The 18,433-nt window shown below is 38.9% G+C and overlaps 1 protein-coding gene, 3 long non-coding RNA genes and 2 gene segments (V, D, J or C); 3 read left to right on the forward strand and 3 right to left on the reverse strand.

Moving 5' to 3' along the window:
• Positions 1–1,333: 1,333 nt before the first annotated feature.
• LOC128623107 (PH and SEC7 domain-containing protein 2-like) lies at positions 1,334–4,380 on the reverse strand. The gene is made up of 2 exons (XM_053649999.1): positions 4,314–4,380; positions 1,334–3,687 (listed from the first exon to the last, which is right to left on the reverse strand). The coding sequence occupies exon 2, from the start codon at positions 3,475–3,477 to the stop codon at positions 2,017–2,019; it is 1,461 nt and encodes a 486-aa protein (XP_053505974.1). The 5' UTR covers positions 3,478–3,687; positions 4,314–4,380; the 3' UTR covers positions 1,334–2,016.
• On the forward strand, positions 3,925–5,634 carry LOC128623113 (uncharacterized). Its single transcript, XR_008388532.1, has 2 exons — positions 3,925–4,534; positions 5,016–5,634. It is a non-coding gene; the product is annotated as an uncharacterized LOC128623113 (long non-coding RNA).
• A 1,480-nt stretch (positions 5,635–7,114) lies between these two features.
• LOC128623111 (immunoglobulin kappa variable 1-8-like) lies at positions 7,115–9,626 on the reverse strand. The segment is given in 2 exon segments: positions 7,115–9,289; positions 9,388–9,626. Coding segments are annotated over 2 exon segments (420 nt in total).
• A 2,346-nt stretch (positions 9,627–11,972) lies between these two features.
• On the reverse strand, positions 11,973–12,829 carry LOC128623109 (Ig kappa chain V region K29-213-like). The segment is given in 2 exon segments: positions 11,973–12,640; positions 12,739–12,829. Coding segments are annotated over 2 exon segments (420 nt in total).
• Positions 12,830–12,905: 76 nt separating this feature from the next.
• On the forward strand, positions 12,906–14,170 carry LOC128623112 (uncharacterized). The gene is made up of 2 exons (XR_008388531.1): positions 12,906–13,029; positions 13,703–14,170. It is a non-coding gene; the product is annotated as an uncharacterized LOC128623112 (long non-coding RNA).
• A 2,051-nt stretch (positions 14,171–16,221) lies between these two features.
• Positions 16,222–18,385, forward strand: LOC128623116 (uncharacterized). The gene is made up of 3 exons (XR_008388535.1): positions 16,222–16,365; positions 16,573–17,642; positions 18,314–18,385. It is a non-coding gene; the product is annotated as an uncharacterized LOC128623116 (long non-coding RNA).
• The last annotated feature ends 48 nt before the right edge of the window (positions 18,386–18,433 follow it).

Consider the following 18,433-nt stretch of genomic DNA (forward strand, 5'->3'; position numbering starts at 1 on the left):
AAAGTTAAAAACCCTGGGTTTCCTCAACCAAAATAAAATGGCCAAGGCTGTCAAACGGCTAAAAGCAGAATGTGTAAATGTCATCAGTGCCGAAGATGAAAGACCATCGACGTCAACAAGCACTCGGTCAACAGAACCAGCAGCCTCAACTCAACAGCCTACACCAAGCTCAAGTATTTATTTATTCATTTCTTTTTTCAAAATATTATTAGGATTTTTTAATATTTGTTGAGTGTTGGTGTGTGAAATATACAGTCAATGTACATGTACAGTCACTCCCATTCACATCCTTTTCCCTTCACATTTCTTAGGTGGAAACCTTTGGGTCCTGTAGGACAGTGCTGTGGACCAGAGCAAATAAAGCACTGAAAGCACAACTGATGCTATTGTAGAAGTTAAGAGATACCTACAGAGACAAACATTCAAAGGGCCGAAGATCCAGTAGAATACTGGAAAATACAGAAACGTGTATCCCTATCTATACATTTTATCATTGCAGTTCCTTTGTAAACGGCCTCCTCTGTACCATGTGAAAGAGTTCTCTAAGGCAGAGGATGTACTGTCAAAGAGGAGAAATAGACTCAGCCCCAACACTGTCAATCAACTCTTATTTCTCAATGAAAATAATAAACTTTTGTCACCTTTCTGTCATTCCCACAGTTACACAAGCACTATCACTGCCTAGTCTCATAAACACATTTAATAACCAGACGATCCCATCACACAATGTCCTTAATCACATTTTAGCCCCATGCATATATGAATGGATCGTTTTGTCCTTGTCAAAATTTTAAAAAAAAATCATTTCCCTACATTGTGCTGTGCAGAAATCACATCCATTTATTTAAATTCATCTTCTATACCACTTATCCTTCTTCAGGGTCACGGGGAACCTGGAGCCTATCCCAGATAGCATCGGGCACAAGGCGGGGTACACCCTGGACAGGGTGCCAATCCATCGCAGGGCACAATCACATACCCATTCATACACTACGGACACTTTGGACATGCCAATCAACTTACCATGTCTTCGGACTGGGGGAGGATACCAGAGTACCCGGAGGAAACCCCCGCGGCACGGGGAGAACATGCAAACTCCACACACACAGGGCCATGGCGGGAATCGAACCCCCGACCCTGGAGGTGCGAGGTGAACATGCTAACCACTAAGCCACCGTGCGCCTTCGTTTATTATTATTATTATTATTATTGTTTTTAATGTTATTATTATTATTATTATCATCACATTCATGTTTTACTGCTATAATCTTAACTGTAAATGTTTTACTGGATCCTTAAAGGATTGTCTTATAATTATGTTTGTAATTGTCTGTTTCGGAGGATATCTGTATCCTTTTATTGCTAATAAAAATATAGAAAGCAGACTGACTGCCAGTGTCTCACTATTTGGTTTGTATTTGCTGATTTTGTTCCATTTTCTCAATGATGGTGAATTATTAGTACTTAAAGACACGGGCGGATTTAGTGATGGGGGGGGGGATCATTTCAGTGTTTTAACATCGACATTTAAATTTTCAGCATATGTTATTTAGCATTAATAGCAATAATCAAAAGTGGACAGGGACCAAAAAGTAGCCCTGGACTTTCTGGCCCTGAGTGGACCACCACACCCGGCCCACAACACGCCCCATCATGACACACCGGCTCGCTGATGGTTAGACCAAATTTTAACACCACTTACGAGCATAAGAATATAACACACAGAAACAAATTTTATTTTAGCATATTTATTTGAAAAAAAAATAAATGTAAAAAAATAATAAATAAAATAAAAATAATAGACATGAAGTCATATTTGTAAAATAATCAACTCAGCTGTACAACTCCTGAATCAGGACTTTCTGCTCCGTTGCTCCTGATGCAACTTCTCCAACATGTTTATCTGCAGCAAGCTCCTGTAACGCTCTCACATATGTTGTGTAGCGCTTCAGAAGTACCAACCCTAAGAGACAATGTTTGATAATCTCTTCCTGTTTTGTTAATTCAGTCACAGCATCACCCTGTTCTGTTACTCCTGATGCAACTTCTTCCTGCTCCGTTACTCCTGATGCAACTTCTTCCTGCTCCGTTACTCCTGATGCAACTTCTTCCTGCTCCGTTACTCCTGATGCAACTTCTTCCTGCTCCGTTGCTCCTGATGCAACTTCTCCAACATTTCTCTGCAGTAAGCTCCTGTAACACCCTCACATATGTTGTGTAGCGCGTCACCTCCTGCTGCATATCATCAGAAGTACCATCCCTAAGAGACAATGTTGGATCTGTAGGTTCTGAAACCCTCTTTAACTGGTCCTTGTGGGACTCGAGCTGTTCCTCTAGAGTCAGAGTGGTGGGGAATGAAGGTAAAACCAGAGGGTAATTTGCCTCCACGTCATGTGAAGCTGAAGTGAGTGGAGGAGCAGAGTAACGGGCAGCGATGCGGTTAATCACCGCAACCCATGATGTCTGCTCTACTTCACTCTCGGCCTGGAAGTAGAAGAGTCTGGAGTCTGCGGTCCTGAGGCACAGCGCATGAGGCCTCTTTTTGTAATCTACAGGGTACGCCACGGCATGATGCAGTCTAATGGCATTCTCGTTGTCTGCCTTACAAAATTTAGATGTGTGTTTTTGTAGATGCAGAACCATGCCTTGTAGAACTGCAGTAAACGGTTTCCATGCTCTCTGGCCTATTTTGGGTCTTCTCCCGTTCTCGTCCAGAACTCTTTTGCGGATGAGAGACCCTTTTTTGTAGATCGTGGTGGTAGGGTTGGTTTTAGTCCCAAATGATGAGTTACAGCCAGAATCCTCTGGTTTCGATATTTCCTTTTTGGATGCAGTGTCCCATCTAGCTATTACTCTGAACATTTTTAGCGGCTTTGTTTTGATTGATTTATAAACGTTCTTCCATTGTTTCAGATCATACTGTGAGAAGCAATCCACACTACACAGGTACCTTATAAAGTCTTTACAAGTCCTTTTCCTTGCTTTGTGATCGCCATTAAGATCAGCATTCAGTGTGATTATGGCCCAGCTCATGTAATACAAATCAGGTTGTAAATCGAGCGTCTGTCCAGTACACTGAAGGTACCAACGACAGAAGTGAGTCATCAGTAGATGCTGAATGTCAGGTTTATCCTCTGCCCAGAGCACTTCAAGGAACGATCTGAGAGCCTCGATCAGAGACATAGATCCAAACTCAAAGTACCTGACGTACGAGTTGACTGTTATCTCTGCTAATTCCAAATCCTTATTCAGCTGCCGGATAATCTCCGGACATCTGTACGCCTCTTGGTAGTAGAGATTCCTGCCAAGGATTTGTCCTTGCAAATAGGTTTCTCTGTTGTTACAAACGGAAGGTTGAACTTTCTGCATTTTACCAGAGTTGTTCTCCTGGATGTCTCTCCCGACATCTTCCTGTTCATCTTTCTCTGGGTTTGTCCAACCATTTTTCAGCACTGGTGGCATAAATTTATTGGACATAGTTATCGTGTTTTAATCACAAGTTCTATAACAAGAGTTTAGTAAGAAGATCTTGCTTGCTGTGTGCAGCCCTTTATATAAGCTTGATCAAATGACGCCAAAGACGAGACTTGAAAAATCGAATATCGAATACCACACGCAGGACGTGAGCGCGTGCCAGCGAGTCACGTGGTCACGGTGTCAGCGCGGACTGTTGCTCTGAGCAACGGGCTGAAAATAATAATGGCATCATGTTGGTGTATCAGTTATTTAATGTAAATGCTTTTCTTTTCACTTTTAATGAGTTTTCCGCACATTGTAAGATTCCTGTAACACCAGGGGACTATGCAAAAGTTTTTGGTGCAAAATCTCCTAAAGTCTATATGCTGTTTAGACATACGAATAGAATTAACATTCAACAACGGTCCCCAGCTACTATAATAAGTTCTTATGTAGGTAATATTTGTTTTCCCCTTAACTCACAACACAGATCCATCCATAAGAGCGTTATTTGAAAGAAACGCCGTGTCTTTGTTTTATATTTACTCAGATCGGAATCGTTAGACAGACAATATTGTTTGGGAAAAGGTTTGGCTTATATCTAATCAATATTTAATTATAAACAAAGTCAAAACGTTATCGTTTAAAAATATACCTAGGATTTACCCAGTGAAACATTACTTTGTAAAATTTAAAGCTGATATTGATTTGAATTGCACTTGTGTAACGGAGTGTAAATAGATTAAATTATTGCACAAATGGGAACAGCGCCATCTATGTGGCGAGTGATGGCATTTAGCGAGTGGAGTTGTGCATTGTGCAGGTATGTTGTAAAATGGTTTGCATATGGACGGTACCAATATTTTGGGTGGGCAGAATTGTCCCTACTAATATTTGCGTGAACTCGTTCGCATTATCTTTGGAGTGAAGTCATGTCAATTCCAAAGCATACTCTCCCAGAAGCGCCAGGATTTAGGCATGCTAGCATTTGATTGGCTGAAAGGGAGGGGGAGGGGTTATCTGAAGACTCACCTCACGTGCAAATCTCGAGCTTCCAGTGTAGAGTACAGACACGAAGGTGAGGGCTGATCGGCTGAATCTTACATTACGTCTTAAAATGATACTGCGATTAAACCCAGGCCTGTATGAAGAGTTCATTTGCAAAAACAGATATCTCCATTCTTATGAATATTTAAAAATCATGTTTTTTTACTGCGCATTCCAGGTAATATCAATCAAACTGCAGTTGGGTTGTTTCAGTTAAGTGAAAATAAATGTCATCAAAACATCCCAATTGCAGCTTGATTTGTATTACCTGGAATGCACAATTTAAAAAATGATTCATGAAAATGAATTAAAATGGTGGATATCTGTTTTTGCAAATGAACTCTTCATATGCTATTATGGATTAATTGTAAATGACCAATTTACATGTATTGTAAGTACCATAGTCTACCTATTTTAATGTTAACTTAATTGCAAGTTATTATAACACAGGATGCAAAAGAATAATTTGCAAATGTTGATAGAGACCAGGTTAAGTTTAGTTTTCTCTTTAGGAGACAGTCAGTGTGAGTGAGGATGATCCTGAAGAAGTCAGTGTAGCAGTGTGATGGACATGGGGAGTAAGCCATACCAGCCTGATCCAAACTTCATCGAAGTACAGCAACTTCCAAATGAGATTTTGCGCTTTCAGGAGAACTGGTACAGTCAGTATTCATGGCTTCACTGCAGTCCAACACTGAAAAAGGTTCTTTGTTTTGAGTGTGTCAAAGCATACACCATAAAAAAGACCACTTTGGAAAAAAAGAATGACCCTACCTTCTGCACAAAGGGTTTCAATAATTGGCTAAGATCTACCATGTCTCAGCAGCGCCTTAATAATGTAGCTGTATGCCATGGACATCAAGAGGTCCTTGACCAAGTAGATCTTAAAGATATTTGCCAACAGTTCGTATCGGTCAATGACTGACGTAGGCACGTTTGGATTGTTTAAATAGACACCAAGGACTATCATGAAGAATGTTGATGTTGGATGCAACATTTCCGTTAACTAATTTCCTAGTTTACTTTCTTTTAGTCTTTGATCTGTTGCTTTGTATAATTTGTATTTAAATGTAAATACAGATCTTAATGTAAATATAGATGTTATATTTTAATAAACCAGTTGGTTGTCAACATTAAACAGTCCTTTTTTTCCCGGGGTGGGTGGTTGGGTGGGTGCCCCTACCAATATTGAGACCAAACCTACACCCTTGTTTGACAGACAATATTGTTTGGGAAAAGGTTTGGCTTATATCTAATCAATATTTAATTACAAACAAAGTCAAAGAGTTATCATTTAAAGTTATACCTAGGATTTACCCAGTGAAACATTACTTTGTAAAATTTAAAGCTGATATTGATCTGAATTGCACTTGTGTAACGGAGTGTAAATAGATTAAAATATTGCACAAATATGAACAGCGCCATCTATGTGGCGAGTGATGGCATTTAGCGAGTGGAGTTGTGTATTGTGCAGGTATGTTGTAAAATGTCTTGTTTTAATGTGTTTAATGGATTCATTATTTGTTCGAAGTGAAATGTACAAGTTCACCACTAGGTGGGGATGTTTTCCTTCACGTTGAATTTGAATTGTTCTGTAGTTCACTGAAAATGTCTGTTGTAATTGTCATTCTGCAAAATTGTGGGATTTATGGGATTTATTTATTCCTTCTGATGACCAATTTATGTTGTCATGGAAACATTTATTATTTGGTCTTATGGAGAACTGTAAAGACAAGCGCAGTCAGGTTTATATAATACATTTTATTCTTTTAATAGCAAAATTCCATATTCACAAATATGTTTTCCTGTTTAAAAAAAACAAGAACAAAAAACCAAAAACAAACAAACAAAAAAATTCCCTGTGTTATATCTTTCCAGAAAGAAATGGAACATTATATTGACTCAATGCGATTCTCTATGAAGCAAAAAGCAGTTAAAACGTTTAAAATCAAACGATATACAATGGTGAGATCAGCTGTGTGCATGCAGCAGCTCAGTGTAAAATCTTGTGTATGTCGGTTAGAGACATTAATCAGGTATTTATCTAAATTAGACAATACTCGGTTTAATCTCTTATTTTAAAGTTGTGACCAGAAATAAAGGTACCAAACTGTAGCCTAATTCTCCTTGTTGATGGAGTGGAACCTCATAAGGGTGGCCTACATCTTTTGTAGCTTTAGTATATTTAACCTGAAACAGGAATGTGGTACAGCTTTAAAATAATTTAAAGTACTTTAAGGACCGCGGATCTTCCTTTTTAGCTTTACTTTAAAATCGAATTAAATTTACACCACAACAACATTTGATAACTATTTCTGTGAGTCTAATGCCATCATCATCATCATCATCCATTTGATTCGGTAAAGTGGGTTTAAATGACTAGTTTCATGGATAAACCTGTTATGAAATTAAATCCCAAATGTAGAGATTAATTGTTTTTGTAGCTGCTGTTATTTCAAGGTTTTTAAAAGTATGTTCGTCATGACATTCCACATGACCAACACTGTAAAAAATATATGTTTTGAACTTGTAAATAAAGCAAAGATTACTGAGGTATGTTTTATAAGAAAATACTATTTCAGCCTTTCTACTTCAAATATTGTGGGTTACACTGACATCTTGTGCTCAGTGACTTATAGGTTTGAAATTCTCTCTTGAAAGTACATTGTGTGCTATTCTGAAAAATGAACTTGTAACCTCTGACTCATATACTGAATTGATGTGATGACAGTTGACACCAAAGGTCCTATTTATAAAAATCGGGGTCCAGTGTGCCAGCTGAAATGTATATAATATGTCTGAATATGTTCATTCTTCACCAAGTTTTATGTGGTGAAGATCTACGCCATTAGGTATAGTTAACTACTGTATTGTTAACTGTTATCCTGCTTGAAACTATTCTGTAATAAACCAAATCCACTTAGGTGGAGATTTGTAAACTCTAGAAATGACTAGTGAGTCCTCTTTTTCTATAATAGACGAAGAATAGAGTTTCTTATTTTCTTCGTCTGGTGATCGAGTAATCCTGAGGCGTAAGGCCGCTCCTGCCCCAGAGGCTCGGACCTCGACCTGAGTAAGTAACAAAGCTTCTCATTATGATGTAGACCCTAACAAGGTTTATATTGTATAGCAGGGCCTAGTGTGTCATTTTCCCGATAGAAAGCTCACCAGAGGCAACTATCTCTAAGGAATGTATTGCAAATTAACCTAGACCACATCACTGCTATGAGCGACTTTTGTCCACACCAGCATGAGTTGTGTGACAGTACTGATCTCCTGCATATTCAAGTGAGTTTTACAAATTCTATCCCATAATCCACGACCGCTGAAACCAGGTGGAGGTTTTTCTTGGGATGAGCGGCATGTATCTTTCTGCGACAAAGTCAAGCAGACGCCTTAATGCTCACCAGGGAGTTTATTCTGAGTCTGCGCTCAGCTGTGGATCAGTTGATTTTATAAAAAGCTGTGTTAAAACCTGCAAGTTCACTCCTCCCACTAGACTGGTAAACCAGTGCAAGGAATATTCCTTTGGTTTTTAGACACTTACGTTACCCATGTGTTACTGACATAATACAATGTTCAAAATGTAGTGGTGAAGGCTTTGGGTCACAGAAAATCCGTACCTATTAAGTTTAGGAACCTCTCAGGAACCCCTGGCCTAACTTCTCTTCTCTACAAACACAATCAGCTTTGCAAGTCACGTAATAACGTGGTACGGTAACGTGGGTGTTTTCAAAATGTCTTACTGTACCAAGCTGCTGTGCAAGACTTATTGTGTTTGCAGAGAACTTTGATGATCCCAGTAAGTCTGATCATGTCCCTGATTAAATATGGGGGATAAAAGGGGCAAAAATATTTGCATGTTTATTTATGACATTTTACAGCTTATAGAAATGTAAAGTTTATTTATAATATCAATTTATAAATGTATTTTGTCATGCTTTTAAATAATTCTCTGGTTTATACTGACTTGCGAATGCTACACTGAATTAATCGTTATCTAATGGTTAATAATTATTAATTAATCGTTATTAATTAAAGAAATATTCAGTTAAATGTCGGACTCAACTCTATAAAGAAGCTCTATTTAATGATCATTAAAATTATATAATAAAATATTAAATCTATAATAGTGTTTGATATTAAATCATAAATCATAAATGCAACAAAATATAAATATAATAAATACTTCTTTAACTTTCTAAATCAGGATAAAGATAATAACTAAGCAGTGAATGGGAATGATGAGGAATAGTTTGTATGTCCACAGCTGAGAAAGGTGGACTCCTCTCACAGATGTGTGTGTGCATTAGTGAGTTAGTGTGGTGTGTTTTCTCTCGTCCACAGTGTGTGTCATTGTGCTGCATCACATCCTCCCCCTCAGCACCTGCAGTCGCTCCCAGCTGCAGCAGAGCTTCTCTGTGCACTCTCACTGACCGAGGTTTTTGTACGGCGCTCTAACACTGTGTGAACACACTACTACTACTGATATAATGGTAACTCTGACAGTAGTAATCTCCTGCATCTTCAGCCTGGACTCCTCTGATGGTCAGAGTGAAGTCAGTATTAGATCCACTGCCACTGAAACGAGCTGGAGTTCCTGACTGTAAGCTAGTAGCAGCATAGATCAGGAGTTTAGGAGCTTCTCCAGGTTTCTGCAGGTACCAGGCGAGATAGTTACCACTATACACACTGCTACTGGTTCTACAGTTGAAGGTGACTGTTTTTCCTGGAACAACAGTTTGCACTGAAGGAGTCTGAGTCACAGTCACCTGACTTCTGGATCCTGAAGAGAAACATAGATTGTGTTTCTATGCTGTAAAGTGGTGTAGAATTCGTATGAAATGAAGTGTGTGAGGCTGTGAGTTGATGTTAAACTCTCACCTTGAGTCCAGAGGGCCAGTGTGCAGATGAAGACGCTGATCAAAGTCATGGTTGCTGTGGGTGAAGTTGCTGAGCAGCAGCTCTCAGTCATGAAGTGTTAAAGTCACAGGGCTATAAACACTCGCAGAGCACTGAAGCATGGACTGGCAATTGCTATTTTGGGAGAAATGAAATTATTCAGTCCTGTTAATGCAAATCTCAGTTACACCTCACTTCTCTCTCTCTCTCTCTCTCTCTCTCTCTCTCTCTCTCTCTCTCTCTGGTTAAACACTAAATCAGTCTGTTTGTATGAAGCTGAGTGTCTGTTGTACTTTGATTGCTTCATTTGACTAAAATTCAAGTTTGAGCTCCTTCATGACACTTGACACTTCAACTCTGTATGACACAGACAGTGATGACAGTCATGAAATTAAGCATAATTCATCACCTTCTTTTAAATGTGGAACACTGGCCAGGTCTTCAACACTACTACAGAAAAACTGTCTGAAACTTTATAAGCAGACGGATTTACACTTTATTCACTTTATTCAGTCTGAGACAGGAGCATCAGCACTAGGAGGACAATCACAGGTACAAAGTATTCCTAACTTTGTGAAATTATACCAAAATAGTCCAAACAAATCCTGGATCCAGCTGGAATCATGAACTCTATTTTACATGGAATTTCCAGCTGTTTAGGAACTGCGTGATTTCAGCACTGACTGTGTTTATCACACTGCACCCTGCTGCTGAATGACTCGTGTAAATGTAAACACTTAGAAGTTTAATAAGTAGGAGTTGACCATAACTATTTGTTTTTTTACTTAAGCTACTATGGACAATATATTCAGAGAAAAATCAGCTGCAATTCTACAGTCAGTGCATAGCATCTGTGTTCAGGTAGAATATTCATTTTCAGAATTGCTGAAATATCTAGTAGTAACTGGGCTTAAACGGAACATGAATATAGACCTCATTAAACCATTTTCCCCTGTTTATATGACCTGTGTTCAGTCCCTGAGCACCAGCATTAATAGCCTGGGTCAGTTCATGACTCGTATTCTCAGGGAGTGTACACTCACCATGTACAGCTTGGTATGAATGATGACGACCTTACTGTATATGGATTTGCTTGAAAGTGTTTTTCTTAAAATTTTCCTGTCCATTCTGCATCATAGATTAATTTAATGGGCTACCTGGAGACACCTGAGAGGGTAAGCCTGTAAGAAGTACCTGATGACTCCATATCCATTGCCACGGTCTGGACCTCAGGGTCAATTTAAGTAGATCCTGCAAAAACTCGGATCAGGAGAGAAATGACCTTTGGGATTCTCAAGTCACACTTCAATTGTTTAAGACTGTAAAGATAACAGTGCTGCACAGTATAAGCATGATTAGGAAGGAGAAACTCCCTGTGAGCTAATTCACATTTTTAATACTGATGTTCCTCTGAGGTCATGCTGGTACAGCTATAGATGGAGGTCCTAGGTTGGGAGGAAGGCTTTTTCCCCTGTGGATTAAGCAGGAAAAATATTGCTAGTAGATAAATTTGAATGTACAAGACTTTGTGTAGATCACTGTGGTAATTTCATAGGAAAGCAGTGAGTGAGTGAGTTTCCTCCCAGAGAGCTCTCAGAGCACACAGAGATCATCTGTATATCAGGATTATGTTCAAATTTGGCTAGAATTAATGTATTGAATACACTAAAGTCACTTGTGTTCAGAACACAATAATCACGTCATGTGTAGTGCTGCCAGGCCAGACTTTGATATGCTGGAGACACCTGGGTCAGAAGAAGGATTTCAGAGCTATGGTCCTCCATTAAAGGGCCAATTCTTCAGCCAGTGAATAATCTGGAGGTGGAGGACCACGGGCAGGGTTTTTATTTGATCATTCTTTCTCCTATTATCTGTAATAAATAAATAAATAAATAAATAAATAAATCATCATAATAAAATAAATCATCAGAGCACTTTGTCAGAGGCAAAGTAATCAGACTTTTCCATTATTCTGCACAAGCAGGTGGGATTGTTGAAATGTTCTTCAAGTGAGGATGGGATTCGTCAATCTTTTTGCAGGAGTTGGTGGAGTTTCTTAAATTTTCTGCTTATTGTAAGTGGAAAGAATTGGTCAATTATTCTGAAGGAGCAAGTAATATTGTTCAGATTTCTGCAGGAGATGGTGGGAATGTTTAAACTTTATGCAGGAGTGGGTGGGATTGATCAAACATTCTGCAGAAATGGGCGAGATTGGAGATAGTCTGAGCAGGAGCAGATTGGGATTGGTCAGGAGCAGGACTGGTCAGACTTTCTGTGTGGTTGTTGTTGGTCTCAGGTTGTTGATGGTGCTGCTGATGTTGCAGTGTTTTTGAAGAATCTGTACAGAAAAGCAGAGTAAAGTTTTACATTTCACACTGCAATAAAGTCATGAAACTGTAAAACACTGGTGTTAATAATTAATGTAAAAATACAACCAAGTGCTTATGGAGTTTCTAATTAATGTCATCCAATTAATTACAAATAAAACATCATATTGACATAATTTCACACAAACTCCTGTATCACTCAGTGTCCTTGCTGCGTTACTGAAATTAATGTATTTATTTTAAAAACACTCTTTAAATAGGGAGGGTGAAGGTACAGAAACATTTACCTGTGAATTTCTGCATAAAAATGTGCATTTAATGATTTAAATCAGGATAAAAATAATAACTAAGCAGTGAATGAGAATGATGAGGAATAGTTTGTATGTCCACAGCTGAGAAAGGTGGACTCCTCTCACAGATGTGTGTGTGCATTAGTGAGTTAGTGTGGTGTGTTTTCTCTCATCCACAGTGTGTGTCATTGTGCTGCATCACATCCTCCCCCTCAGCACCTGCAGTCGCTCCCAGCTGCAGCAGCGCTTCTCTGTGCACTCTCACTGACCGAGGTTTTTGTATGGCGCTCTAACACTGTGTGAACACCCAGCTACCACTGATATAATGTTCACTCTGACAGTAGTAATCTCCTGCATCTTCAGTCTGGACTCCTCTGATGGTCAGAGTGAAGTCAGTATTAGATCCACTGCCACTGAAACGAGCTGGAGTTCCTGACTGTAAGCTAGTAGCCCTGTAGATCAGGAGTTTAGGAGCTTCTCCAGGTTTCTGCAGGTACCAGGCGAGAGCGTTACCACTATACACGCTGCTACTGGTTCTACAGTTGAAGGTGACTGTTTTTCCTGGATCAACAGTTTGCACTGAAGGAGTCTGAGTCACAGTCACCTGACCTCTGGATCCTGAAGAGAAACATAGATTGTGTTTCTATGCTGTAAAGTGGTGTAGAATTCGTATGAAATGAAGTGTGTGAGGCTGTGAGTTGATGTTAAACTCTCACCTTGAGTCCAGAGGGCCAGTGTGCAGATGAAGACGCTGATCAAAGTCATGGTTGCTGTGGGTGAAGTTGCTGAGCAGCAGCTCTCAGTCATGAAGTGTTAAAGTCACAGGGCTATAAACACTCGCAGAGCACTGAAGCATGGACTGGCAATGCAAAGTGTGTGTGTGTGTGTGTGTGTGTGTGTGTGTGTGTGTGTGCACTGCAGTGTGATGGAGGTTTTTGTACGATGGTTTCATTAGAATGTATCACTGTGGTACACTTTTGGTGGAGGCTCCAAACTCGTGGTGAACAGTAAGTGTGTTTTCTTCTTTTAACACAAAATCCATTTAGTTCATTACTAATTACATGAATAAATAAACTTAAACTAAACAGATTATTATGTTTATAATTGCATGATTGATTTTATTGTGTATTATGAAACTCTGATGAGGAACACATTTCAGTATCAGAACAGATCCCATATCAATGTTCTTGAACATTCAACAAATCTACAATTATTGATGTTAAATATGTAATAATTACACACTCGCTATATATTCGACATGCAATAACTCTGCAGTTCCTCTATAATAAACATTTAATAAATAGAGTTACTTTGTGCGGATGTAAGGTCCAGATGAAAGCTGCTGTGTGTGTTTGTGTTAAACAATGAATATTTCTGTAATCAGCTACATTTGTATTTGCTGCAGTTAAATATGCTGAAGGTTTGAACTATAAAGTAATAACACTTGTTATAAAAAATGATTTTTCCCAGATAAATTACAGTGTGGAACATGTTTGTTTTGTCTCTGCACTGAAACTGATGTCAAATAATAAAGTACTCGATGAAACTCAGTCATGAAGTCAGACTTGATTAGACTTAATTACTCTGTAAGATCAGTCAGTTCCACAAAGTTACAGAAATATCTCAATCATTTCTAATTGTGTGTGTGTGTGTGTGTGTGTGTGTGTTTCTCCTCTCCAGCGGGTACCACAGCTCCCTCCGTGTCTCTGCTCCCTCCGTCCCCTCTGCAGCTGTCTGAGGGATCGGCCTCGCTGCTCTGCCTGCTGTCTGGCTACTCTCCACAGGGGGCGCTGGTGAGCTGGACAGTGGACGGCTCAGAGGTGAAGAACGAGGTTCTGACCAGCGCAGAAGAAGAGAAGAACGGCCGTTACAGCCGCAGCAGCACCCTGACCCTCAGCAAAGACCTCTGGGAAAAGGGGGAGGAGTTCAGCTGTAGGGTCTCCCATAACAACGTCGATCATCCAGTCACGTTCAGAAAGAGTCAGTGTGAAGGCTAGTGGAGCCAAGACAGAGTTTAACATAGAGCTGCTTATGATCCATCTACAATAGAGTTTCAATTCTACACAATGCTGACATTTCTGTCTTTACTCTCTTCACTGTCCTGTTGCTCTTCCTGTAGTTTTTGCTGAAATAAAGCTGAGTTTTGGACGTTGTGTGTTCTTTTATTGGAGTTAATAGTGATGATCAGTGTGATGAGAGAGTGGGATTAGCTGTAGATTCAGTGCTGTGTGTTGTGCTTCAGTGAGTTTGACTGAAGGAAGTGGAACATCTGGTGAAGTTTCTGCTCTATTCTGGGAGAAATGAAACTATTCAGTCCTGTTCATGCAAATCTCACTTCCACCTCACAACTCATGTTTATCATCTTTATGTAAAGCAAACTTGGGTTTAATAAAAGGTGCTATGTAAATGAAAATTTATGTAGAATGATTATAAAAGTTCTACTGAAAATAATTACACTAATCTTACTTTTAATTTGAACATGTAATATTGAGACATCAGTCTTGGGATGATAATTTGATAATCTCATTAATGAGTAGGAAACACTGCATGCAATACATCTGAGTAATAAAACAATATCTACAGAATACATATTGTAAGGATCCGGCTAGATCCTCACGGGTTGCTCAGGAAAGATAATATAACTCAGCCGGACATAGAGTGAAAGTGCTGTTCTCCGTTTATTACATTGAAGGACACCATAGGTTTACGCAGGATTACAGGTCAGTCAATAGGAGGATTTAACCAAGTAAAACATCCCAAAAATGATACCTTACATGAGATCGCGTGTCAGCACACAATGTGGACGTCACGGAGAGAGAGAGAGCAGGGCGGCGACCACGCCCCCTGACCCCACATGACATCATCATAGCTGATCATTACAATAGACAAATGGTAAATGATGTGTGGTGTATATATAGATGTATGGTAGAGATGGTACACATACAACAGCACCAAAACAACTGAGAAAATATCTCCACACTGGAAGTGATGTTCCCCTGTGCCTTAAAACTGTCCAAGAGACACAATACACACTCTGATGAGACAGTGTTAAGTTTTGATCAGTTATTTATTGATCATATACTGGGTCTCATTAAGAAATGTTCTGACCTATGTCTTTCAGGAGCTTGACCAAGAGCGATAGACTCACGGAGTCCTGAAGGGGAAGTATGATGAGATGAAGGTGGTAAGGCAAAATGAGGAGCTAATAAAGGTAAGCGGTTTTCATGAAGCCGTGACTCATGAATCTGGGCATTTCAAACACATGGGCATTTGGGTAGCAAATACATTAGATACATTCCTATTTTCTATGTATTTATTTGCCTCATGCATTTATATTGTACATTTATTCATAAATCTGAATAAATGTACAATAAAAACTCAGAGCGGTTTGTTGCAAAGCCATAAGGCTTCCATCAAATGTGTTGCGGTCTGCAAAAAGCCCGCCGGTTCTCGTTTCAGCCAGTCTTACTTTCTGCAGGTAATATACTTTGATGTCTAAAATTTAAGAAAACAGAAACAAAGTTGACCGGAATTATGTGGTAATTATTTTGAAGTTTGAACCACAGCAGGATCACAGTACCATTTTGTCCCTGTATAAAGACATGAAGGTAAGCTTGGAAGAACTTTTTTGTGTAAATACATAATGTTGGGGATTATTATTATTATTATTATTATTATTATTAATAATAATAATAATAATAACAATAATAATAATAATAATAATAATAATAATAATAATAATAATGTTTGATTTAAGTTTTAAGCATTCATTCATTGGGCCATCACTCATTATTTATGACTTGAGCTCATAATTTATCTCAACCAGATGCTCTGTGGAGCTTTCTTAGCAATTGTAATCTTAATGACTAAGAAACTGAATCTGGAGAGGAGATGGAGGTTTCATCCAGACAACAACTCCAAACATACAGCCAAAATAACTGAATGGCCTAACTGGCCTGGCCAATATACTGACGAATCCTGTTGAAAATTTATGGGGGAGATTAAAATTGCAGGTCGATCAGTGGGACCCTTATATCCTTGGAGAATTGAGGATTATATGCTGAGAGTAATGGATGAAAATTTGACCATAATCCTGCAGAAAGATTATTAGTTCTTACTGTATATGTCTCGAAACTGTAAATGCTAACAATGGCTTTGCAACAAAGTACTAAGGTTGTTAATTTGTAGTGTCTGAATATCTTTTAGCAAATTCCTACACTCAAAATAATCTGGAGCACGAGATCTCCAACCTGAAGGGCCAGATCAAAACACTGCAAGGCTCAGTGGAGAAGTTGGAGGGAGAACTCCATGAGACCCAGCAGATATGTGAAGAGAAACTGAAGGTGATCGAGAAAAGCCTTTTCAAAATTTTCCTCACCTGCAAAGTGTTTGTGCTCACAGTCCGTCTGCACGTGTGTTTCTTCATGCTCGTTTACCAACACTTTCTCCATCGAACATATCGCCACATTTTTTGTTGGTCATCAAAATTCTCTGAACATGTGTGTAAAAAGTAAATAAATCCTACAACATTTTGGATGGCGAACTTTCAGAGTCAGGAGACTGAGCTGATGGAGCTGGAGGACAGAAGAAGAGGAACGTGGAGGAGCTGCTCTTTCAGGTAGCCAGAGCATTCAAGAAGGAAAGCAAGGTGAGTGAGAAAAGCCTCACATTAAAATGACCTTTCAAACAGAGTGAAATGGACCATTGCAGATGTGAACATTAAGCCCTACATGGTGTGTTTTAGGAGCGGGAGCAAGAGCATCAGAATTACTGCGACCTTATGGCCAGTTACAAATACATTAAGGTAAGCTTTTCTTCTCTTCATTTTAATGTCATGTAATGTTAATTGTGTAGTTCCTGTTTGCTAATGTTTGGCTCCAGTCCCTATTCACGTACAATAAAAGCAGTCTTTGGGAGCAGAATCCACAATTGTAAGTGTTTGTGGAGTTGCAGTGGGAAATGAAAGGTAAGAACACAGATAGTGTAAAATCATTCAAATGTAATAAATGATTGAACAGCATTGATGTGGTCACTCTGTGTGCAGTAATAATATCAAGAATTAATTTTACAAAATCTATCAGATATTGTACATTGATTTTGTGAATTAGGGAATAGTCTTTACAAATGTTTTAACATAAACCTTTTAGCAGACATGAATGGAGTGATGTGGTGGGACATATTAGAGGAGATTTTAATCTCATTGGCCAAGATACTGAATCTGGGGAGAATGTTTCAACAAGACAATAACCCTCTAAATACAGCCAAAATAACTCAAGAAGGTTTAGCCAATCTACTGAATTGAATCCCATTGAAAATGTAAAGAATTGAAGATGAATTGCTGAGAGGAACTGGACAAAACTGAACCACAATCCTGCAGAAAGATGATTAGTTCTTACTGTATATGTCTCAAAGCTGTAATTGCTAATGATGGCTTTGCAATAAAGTATTAATGTTGGTAATTTGTAATGTCTGAAAGCCATTATCAATTTCATTCCCTCAGGAAAGGCTGGAGCACGAGAACTCCAACCTGAAGGACCAGGTCAAAACACTGCAATGCTCAGTGGAGAAGCTGGCGGGACAACTCCATGAGACTCACCACAGGCATGAACAGAAATTGGAGGTAAGTGAGAAAAGCTTTAATAACAATTTAGAGATGCACATAAAAAGAGATTTTTACAATCGTATGGCCAAAAGTAAAACAAATACTTGCAAACTAAAAACAATTGCCGATGTGAACATTAAGCGCTCATTAAGTTTTAAGTTTCTTACGTTCTAGAAAGATCAGAAAAGATCTCTGGACACTCTTATAATCTACTACAAAGCTAGTACATGGTGCAGTATTGAATCACTCTGAGGTCCTTTAAGCAGCGTTTCATTATAACACTTATATATGCTTTTCCTGTATGATTTTTGTTTATTAACGATGGAGAAAATACATTTAGGAAACAGGGAACAACATGCATAATGAATGCAGAATTTTATTTTAAGTAATAAAATGATTCTCTTTAGAGACCGTTATGTGATGTCCTGCACACAGCATGTGGACTTCCTGATCTGTGGAGTGGGAGCTCTGTAAAAAATGATATCTTTTGGGATATTCGGGCCAGTTGTTATAGAAACACGGTAGACATATGGCTTAGTACGGCAGTGTTTTGGTCCGGCTACTGGAACAAACCACTGACCAAAAAAAATTGTGCTCCTTTGATTCATATCTGTATTTGTATCTGACTTTGTGTCTGTTCATACTTAAGAATTCATTTATGTTCCATCTGTTGGTCGTTGAACTACAAGGTCTCTCTGGCTGAAGCTCAGAAGAATGCTGAGAACACTCAGGACTGCAGAACTCAGCTGGAGAATGAGATGCTCACCCTGATGAATCAACTGAAGAGTGTACAAGGTTCAGTTGAGGAC

Source organism: Ictalurus furcatus, chromosome 19 (assembly GCF_023375685.1).
Source record: "Ictalurus furcatus strain D&B chromosome 19, Billie_1.0, whole genome shotgun sequence".
In the NCBI taxonomy this organism is placed as follows: Eukaryota; Metazoa; Chordata; class Actinopteri; order Siluriformes; family Ictaluridae; genus Ictalurus; species Ictalurus furcatus.